Source organism: Hypomesus transpacificus, unplaced genomic scaffold (assembly GCF_021917145.1).
Source record: "Hypomesus transpacificus isolate Combined female unplaced genomic scaffold, fHypTra1 scaffold_251, whole genome shotgun sequence".
Taxonomy (NCBI): Eukaryota; Metazoa; Chordata; class Actinopteri; order Osmeriformes; family Osmeridae; genus Hypomesus; species Hypomesus transpacificus.
This window is the reverse complement of record NW_025813779.1, coordinates 162,072-170,988: the sequence shown is the minus strand read 5'-3', so window position 1 is coordinate 170,988 and position 8,917 is coordinate 162,072. Positions and strand designations below refer to the sequence as shown.

The 8,917-nt window shown below is 51.6% G+C and overlaps 1 protein-coding gene across 3 annotated transcripts; it reads right to left on the bottom strand.

The window, feature by feature from the left end:
• Positions 1-2,368: 2,368 nt before the first annotated feature.
• Positions 2,369-7,747, bottom strand: adamtsl4 (ADAMTS-like 4). 3 transcript variants are annotated; one of them, XM_047014486.1, is made up of 5 exons: positions 7,131-7,718; positions 5,608-5,671; positions 4,195-4,844; positions 3,088-3,829; positions 2,885-3,004 (listed from the first exon to the last, which is right to left on the bottom strand). In XM_047014486.1, exons 1-5 carry the CDS (start codon positions 7,151-7,153, stop codon positions 2,954-2,956), a joined length of 1,530 nt encoding a protein of 509 aa, XP_046870442.1. In that variant the 5' UTR covers positions 7,154-7,718; the 3' UTR covers positions 2,885-2,953. The 3 variants fall into 3 exon arrangements, with proteins under 3 accessions (XP_046870441.1, XP_046870440.1, XP_046870442.1); XM_047014485.1 differs by having other exon boundaries at positions 2,369-3,829; positions 4,234-4,844; positions 7,131-7,747; XM_047014484.1 differs by having other exon boundaries at positions 2,371-3,829; positions 7,131-7,735.
• Positions 7,748-8,917: the final 1,170 nt, after the last annotated feature.

Sequence of the window (8,917 nt, the reverse complement as noted above, 5' to 3'; positions counted from 1 at the left end):
CACAACCATCACAACACACCATCACAACACATCCATCACAACACATCCATCACAACACATCCATCACAACACATCCATCACAACACATCCATCACAACACATCCATCAGAACACACCATCACAACACATCCATCACAACACATCCATCACAACACATCCATCACACATCCACCACATACATCCATTACACATCCATCACACATCCATCATTTGAACTGTTTTAGAAACAGAAAAGGGTTTGGGCTGCTCTGTTCTGGCCTGGCCCTCTCTGCTTGTTGTGTGGTGTGACGCTGGCTGTTACTGAGTAAATATTTACTCAGAGTAGGGAGAGAGAGAGAGAGAGAGAGAGAGAGAGAGAGAGAGAGAGAGAGAGAGAGAGAGAGAGAGAGAGATAGAGAGAGAGAGAGAGGGAAAGACATAGAAAAAGAGAAGAGAGAGAGGAAGCCCGAGAGAGATGTGTCACTAGTCTCACGCGGTGCGTTTCAGTTTGACATTCAGGTCAAAGTTCACTTCTCTTTTCCTGGGTTTTCTCCTTCGTTTTAATTCTCCGCAAATTCCTTCCTCTCGTCCTCTCTCCCTCCTGTGATGAGCCTCTCCTCTTACACACTCACCCTCTATTCCTCCCTCCCTCTCATTCTTTCGTTACTCGTGTATCTTCCCATAAACCCCTCTCCTTCTCTGCTGCCTGCTTCCAGACCTCTTCCTGTTGACCCCCTCTCCCTCGCTCCCTTTTGTCCCCTATCTCTCTCCATCCCCTCTTCTCTTCTTCTCTGTGACCTCTCTATCTGACCCTGTCCCCAGACCTCCCTCACTGTGCCCCTCTCCTCATGTCAAGCCTCTCTTCTCTCTATCTCTGCCATCCCCTTCAGTCCCTTCTCTGTTTGCCATGCCGCGCTCCCCTCTCCGCCCCCTCCCTCACCTCTGGGAGCACATTTCTAAAAACACTGCCTGCTTTCACTACTACTTAACCGCGTCATTTCCCCTCCCCCTCTCCTCTCACCCCCCTCATCCCCCTTTGGCTTCCTCCACCTCTCTCTCGGTTCCCCCTCTGCTTCTACGCAACCGGGTAAACACACACACACGACACTTGACGACTCTAAAACACAGGATGTTAGGACGTGAACTAGGGAATACTGACACACATATAAACACACAAGTCTGTAACAGGCAGAGCACAGACACGCAAACACAAACATACACTGGCACACGGTGTCTCCCCATCATCACAGGGTTTACCTTAGAGCCACACAGAGCAAACAGAAACTGTGCCCTCTGCCAAGGACTAAATCCACACACATTCACACCCACTCTCTCACACACACACGCACACACACTCACACACACCGGACAGGGAGGTAGAGACACTGCCAGAGTCTAAACAGAAGAGAAGTCAAGGACCACAGCCTGGCTACCTGGCCCTGAACTCAAGTGCTACTTCCACAAGATGAGTGTGTGTGTGTGTGGTGTGTGTGTGTGTGGTGTGTGTGTGTGTGGTGTGTGTGTGTGTGTGTATCTGGATCACGCTTCGTTATCTCCCTCAGATAAGACCTTGCACTGAGACACAGCTGTGCAACCTTGTCACTCAAAAACCTCTGAACACAACCAGAAAGCTGTCCCTTGGAGGCCCCCTTGGACTCCACACACACACACACACACACACACACACACACACACACACACACACACACACACACACACACACACACACACACACACACACACTCGACACATATATGAAGGAGCTGTATAACCTTTGACTTTCACTTCTTTATATTTTTGTGAGAAAAAAAAATAGGATTATTTATTTATTTTGAAAGGTAGAATCGATATTTTCGAAAAAACATTTGTAAAAAAGGTTTTGAAAGGTTGACATTTTCTTTTGAAAAAAATTACATCTGAAAAAAAGTCACAAATGTCACTCCAAAAACTCTTGACATATCCAGAAGGTCCCCCATAGATGCCAACACACACACGCACACAATTCCAATGGAACATGACAGCCCATCTTCATTAGGTGAAATCAGAAACAAACAGAGTGCTACTGTAAGGTTTCAGTTCCGGAGACTAATTGTGACTCAGAGACGGGAAGCAAACCCAGTGTTCTGTCAGCGAGGCTCAGGGCTGCTGCCTGACTTCAAAGCTGCCCAGTAGGAGCAAAACAAACCACCCTAACAGGAGTAGTTAGACTCCTGTGGATTTAAATTCAAAGTCACTTTTGGACACAGGTGTGGAATCAGTTCCCAGAGTACCCTGTCCTCCTCCTTTCTCCTTTTCCATCTCTCCCTCCTCTCTTCCCTCCTCCTTCCTTCTCCACCTCTCCCTCTTCTCTCTCTTCCCTCCTCTTCCTGCTCCTCCAACTCCTCTTCCCCCACCTGTTTCTCCTCCACCTTCTACTTCTCCTCTTGCCCCCTTCCTCCTGCTCCAGCAGCAGGGTCGTGCTGTGGACCCATCAGGACTGACGGGTGTGTCTCTCCCTGCGTCCCTGAGCTCAGTCCACCGCTGCAGCTCTGAGGGATCACAGCGAGTCATGTAGGCCCAGCGACAGGCCTGGCGCTGCAATACACACACACACACAAACCTCTACATGTGTACACACACACACACACACACACAGACAGGAACTGCCTGTGCCCACACGCACACGTTAAAAACCTACGCATGTGCACATAAACACACAGACAAATGCGTATGCAAACACACACACACACACCCATTCTAATGCCCACCCAGTGTACACACAGTAAACGTCCTGGAGCAGAAGGGGAACAGTTTCCATATGAGCGCCCAGACACAACAGACTACTGTTGGAGCTGGGGAATGATCTACCTATCACAAGACAGCCACACACACACGCACACACACACATACCTGACCTCCAACTTTACAGCTCACTTCTACCCAACAGTCCATTTCAGCACTGTGGCAAGCACTGTACAGGCTGTAAATATTCCAGCTAACAAAATGAGGAATGAGCAAAGCATTCAGGAGACTGTGGGTTCGAACGCTGAGGAACGGAAGGAGAACTCTAGTGAGGAACCATCTGACACGTAGATGTGAGAGTGCGGGCTGAGGCCAGGTGTGACGTACCTGTGAGAAGCACTTGCGGTACTCCTTCTCTCCTCCTGAGCACCTGTAGCTCTGGGGGGAGCCCCCCTCCCCTTCGGGCCCCAGGTGGGGGGGCTGGGAGCGCTGCAGGGGGTAGATGTTGGGCTGGGGGGGCCTGGCGTGGGGAGGCGGGGCCTGGGGGCTGTAACCAGACTGGGGCTCTCTCTCTCTGTGCTGGGGGACGGGGCGGTGGAGGGGGGAGGAGTAGTAGGGGTGAGAGAGGGGGGGGGAGTGGGGGTGGAGAGGCGGGGGAGGGGCGGTGACCGTGTGCCAGTCGAACGCTCGTCGGCTGGGTGGGAGAGGACGTGACTGAGGCGGGCCTCTGTCCCCTGCCCTCCCTCGCCCCGCTGCAGCGTGTGTGTGGAGGTGTCTGTCCGTCTGTCGCTCCGGCCTGACCGGCTTCACCGCCGCAGCTGTTGACCCCTCAGCCGGTGACTCCGTACCTCCCTCCTCCTCTGTGCTCCTCTCCTCCTCCCTCCTCTCCTCCTTCCTCCTCTCCTCCTCCACTCTTGACCTCCTTCCTTCCCTCTGTTTCTCCGCCCGGCCCCTCTCCGTTTCGTCCTCGCCGGTTCCGTCCGTGTCCTCGACATCAGCGGCCGTGTCTGCTCCCGGGGTTGCCGCGGTTCCGTTGGCGGTGTGGCGGGCCTGCCGGTTGGGCCGGTGTAACGGTAGAGAGAAGGGAACCCTGCCGTACCCAAACTGCCCAGGACGGATGGAGGAGGACCTGAGAGAGAGGAGGAGATAGAGAGGTTACGACACACACACAGTGAGGAGTGAGTGGGACTGTGTGTGTGTGAGAGGGAGTGAGTGGGAGTTTGTGTGTTGACGAGGGTAATGTTGGTAGGATAAAGAACAGAAACACAGTAGATAAAGATCAGCAGGACCAATAGGAGTGGTGTTACCACTCCCCACACACACACACTCACACACAGTCACACGCACACCCCCATGACTCATACTAACATATGAACTCCATTCGGTGATGCCTTAGCTATGCAAGGCTTCAACAACAGCCCCTCCATAGAAAAACCTCATAAAACGTCTTAGTTAAGTCCCCTTCCTTTGAGCTTTTTAACCAATCACACTCACCTCCTGGCAGGCAAAGCCTCCCGATTGGTGGAGACTGACCTTCTGTTACCTCCCCCACCGCCCCTCGCTGTGCTTGGATTGGCCGGCCTCCTAGAGATCCGTGTTGGTTGGTTGTAGCCATGTGGAGCAACAGGATATGGTGGTGAACGATAGACAGACACTGGCGGCTGCTCCTGATTGGCAGCTGAGAATTCCGGCCGGTGGAAGGGAAGAGCTGGATTGGACACGCCTCCTTCCCCGTCTGCTACAGGCGTGTCACGGTACAGAGACAATCCTGGACTCTGATTGGCTGAGAGAGCAGGGGAATAATAAGGAGGAAGTTGTCTCTCTGGCTCGGCTCCTCCCCCGTGCTGGGCCGGCTGGTTGCCGGGGTAACGAGGGGGATAGTAGGGGTGACCGGCCGACGCGACGGGGGCCCCGACCCCCCCAGGAGTAAACAAAGAGGAGGAGGACAGGAAAGAGCCGCCCCAGTTAGGGGGGGCGTGGGAGAGGGGCGGAGTTTGGCGAGGAGGTGGAGGCAGGCACTTCCTGGTTCTCTGAGCCACGCCTACTCCACAGCTCTGAGAGCATGTTGACCACTCCCCCCACGGAGACCACACCCCCTCAGGGGGCTCAGCTCCAAACACCTGCCTGGACCTCCGGCCTGTCCCCTGAAAACACACACACACACACACTGCAGGTGAACCCTGTAACAGGTAGAGATCCACTGGTGGATCAAGCGCTTTAACAAGGGAAACAGTTGGCTAGCTGGCCAGGACACCCTTGGCTTGGTACAGGTGACATTATGAGATTTGCTGCGGCAGCGTGTGTGAATGTGTGTGTGTGTGTGTGAGTGTGAGAGTGTGTGTACACGTTGTGAGCCTGAACGAGCTTTGATGCATTTCTCTTTGCGGCTTTGTATAAATGTTTCCCTTCACATTTCAGAACTCTGAGTGTGTTTGTGTGTGTTCAGCCATTGGCCTGTTTGGCAGAGCAGCCAACCAGAGTTGAACAAAAGTTTCCATTCAGAACAACCAAAACATGAGACCCTGCTCCACTTCTTCATCCAGCTCTTGTTTTGAGTACCAGTATGAGCGGAACACCATGAGAACATGTGTGTGTGTGACGTGCATGTGTCAGACACGTGCATGTGCTTTTATGTGTTTGAAAACGTGTGTGTGTGTTTGTTAAGCATGTTCAGTTCCCCTTTAGGTGGAACAAGACTGGGGACTGGGTGTGTGTCCATACTCCCTGGAGAAGGTACCAGGACTGACCCAGACCAGGACTGACCCAGACCAGGACTGACCCAGCACCAGGACTGACCCAGACCAGGACTGACCCAGACCAGGACTGACCCAGCTCTGTGTGCTAGGCTGTCTGTCACTGGGACGCACTGACAGAGACCCCTCAGAGAGAACTACAGAGACAACTTACCTTTTTCTTCACAGCTTTTGTCAGGGAGGATGTGACGACCACAAACCCCCACAACACACAAAGCCTGTAAAGAGAGAGAGAGAGAGAGAGAGAGAGAGAGAGAGAGAGAGAGAGAGAGAGAGAGAGAGAGAGAGAGAGAGAGAGAGAGAGAGAGAGAGAGAGGGAGAGAGAGAGAGAGAGAGAGAGAGATGAAAAAGTGGGGGAGAGAGAGAGAGAGAGATGAAAAAGTGGGGGAGAGAGAGAGAGAGGGAGAGAGAGAGAGAGAGAGAGAGAGAGAGAGAGAGAGAGAGAGAGAGAGAGAGAGAGAGGTGACAAAGTGGGAGATTAGTAGGGAGATAAGGATCTGAATAGGAAAATCCAGGAATTATGAATTTTGTTGAATAGTTTCCTAAATGACAAATTCAAACTAAAAAGTTGTGACATTTGGTATTTTCCAGACCAGACCGATTCACATAAGGTGGCCTAAATAAACCCTGTCCAGAGGTCCAACACTCAACACTTACTTTATGACAGGACATTTTGTTAGAATCAGGCTGTTTGGGAGGAAATTATTTTAAATGTTCCAGCGGCATAACTGCATTTGGGAACACATGTCTCGTTCTTTCCCAGGCAGGCGCGCGAGTCCTCAACATAACAGTTTGTTTTTCCTTTCAAGGGTCAGAAGTAAACAGCTAAATCAATCTGGAAATGCCGAGAAGGTGTTAACAAACTAATCGGTGCTAACCCCATGTTTTCCAAGCATCTCCCTGAAGCGTCCACACCACGAGGATGTGGTTTACATTTATATCCAACCATGATCACACATCTACAATCATCATGTTTAACCAGGCGCTCGCGGAGGAGAGCTTCTGGGTTTGGATGTGGTTGTCGTCTCGTGACCATGATTCCATGTGCTTGACACAAACCACAGATTGATGCATGAACAGTAGCCCACGGACCCACCACAATTCCATAAACCATCCCCACAATCACAAATCCACAGGCCACATGCAACCGCTGTAATTGGTCTCGTCATCCCAGTGTGGTGCACCGCCGCGGTCTCAGGACCTCTCCCCACACTAGACTAAACAATTATCCCCAAAACTCAGACAAAGGTCTCGCGCAGCCCCACACAACAGAGCCGCTGAGGCCGTAATAACGACCCCCTACACGGCGTCCACGTTTCTCGCGCTGGTTGCTACAGTGGCACATTGTAGATTAAACGCAAAGACCCGAAGGGATGAAACCGGAAAGGAAACGGGGTAAAGTTCCCAAACCCAAGCAGAGAGGGGGAGCTGAGCTCGCCCCTACCTCGAGCCCCAGGGTGGATTCCGACCCCGCCGTGCAGGGTTAGGGTTGTCGCGTGGTTTCAACTTTTACGCTAACAACTACTACAACAACCTTTCATTGAACATCGCGGCAACTTTGTAGCATAAGTTACTTGAATCCCCACGAAACACTGTCGAGGTAACTGGGGGGCAATTTCGGATAATAACCCACAGGTTGTGGCTGTTTGGGTCAGCGTGGTTTTCTCAACAACTCACCTGAACAAAACGCCGACCCGCATACTACCACTCTGATCACTCTGAGGAGTTCCTGTCCTGGGATCAATAAGCTGCTTTCGGTCTTTACCAGCCAGGCTGCTATAGTCCGTTCCTATCGGTGAGGAAACCGCTGTGCTGCGGTGCTGGGTTCTTCGCGTGCGCGCTCTCTCTCTCTGTTTTTTTTCTGTCTCTCCCTCTCTGTCCTCCTCGATCTGTCACACTCACCGCCCCGGAGTTTGGAGAAAGGGGAAGGTCCAATTTTTTTTTCTGTCCTATACCCGACAACGTTGTTCCTATAATAAGCTGGTGTGACGTCTAGGAGAGGTTTGGCTGAGAGGATGGGACACGCACCTCTCAACAGTCTCTCTCAGTTTCTGGTTCTCTGTCTGTCTCGCGCCCTGACACACACATATGTACCCTACAAAACACCGACAGCCCCATCACACACAGGCCTGCGTACGAAACTCTCTCTCGGACACACACACTCACACTCACAACCGGAGGCACCGACTGTAAGTAATAATTACACTGAAACTCAGAGCCGCTTTCTCAGTTGCACAATCCTACACAAGAATGCTCTATTGTGCGAACTTGTTCTGATCAGTGTAATCATTTGCGCATTGTTGACAACTGCTCTGAGTTGGCAGGTTCTGGCAACAGAGCCCTCTGTGGTGGACACGCAAAAGCCCCAAAAACATAAGCCTTGTTGTTGTACAACAGCAAACATGCCATAAGAAACCCCCTGGCCTTAAAGCCGAGCAACAACACCAATGAAGCATCCTGAACCACCAAACTGGTGATGAATGATTGATATAAAGTATTTGATGAAATGATTCTAAAGCAGATTGATCTAGACTTTGAGGGCTTCTCAAACACATAACTCCACTCTCTTTCATCTCTAACAGTGGAGTGTAACCCTAACACGTTTTTGTTATCGCTGTTTATTCCCAGAGAGAGGAGACCCCATGGTACAGTTAACATACTCTCCTTAGGGGGATGAGGAAGCCCGGGGCTGACGGTCTGAAAAACCACCAAACAGGACCCCAGAGGTACCACATCAAAGAGAGAGGGGTGTGACAGGTCACGGTGGTGTGTGTGTGGTGGGGTGTGTGTGTGTGTGTGTGTGTGTGTGTGAATAGAAAGTTCTTGAAAAAAAATCAGCTCGGAAGCCAATGGGAGGAATTGCAATAAGTTTAATGACAATCTTAGGGGGAGATCACCACTCAGAGAGCCCAGAGGAGAGGGGAGGATGGAGGGAGGAAGGGAGGAACAACAGGCTGGAGGAGTGGAGGGGAGGTGAAACACTAGAGAGGAGTGAGAGCAGAAGAGAGGGAGAGAGAGAGAGAGGGGGGGGAGAGAGAGAGAGAGGGAGGGGGGGGAGAGAGAGGGGGAGAGAGAGGGGGAGAGAGAGAGGGAGAGAGGGGGAGAGAGAGAGGGAGAGAGAGAGAAAGAGAGGGAGAGAGAGGAAAAAAGGGATAGAGAGAGAGAGAGAATGCGAAATAAAGTGTGGGATGCGAGAGGAAAGGTTTGATGAGGTGAGGAGGAAGAGGACAAGGAGTAATATACAGAAAATGAGTGGGGAGGAGGGAGAGAGGGGGGGAAGGAGGGAGAGAGGGGGGCTGAGTTTGTGGTCATGAGCTAATATAGGGCTTTACTGTAACTCTCCCAGGAATGGCTGCTTTTCTTGGACAGCAGACATACAACACGAACACAGAGATGGTGATGGAGATTAACTGCTTCAAAGAAGCATCTAAGCTGACAACTAAAGCCTAGACTAGGTTATAAAC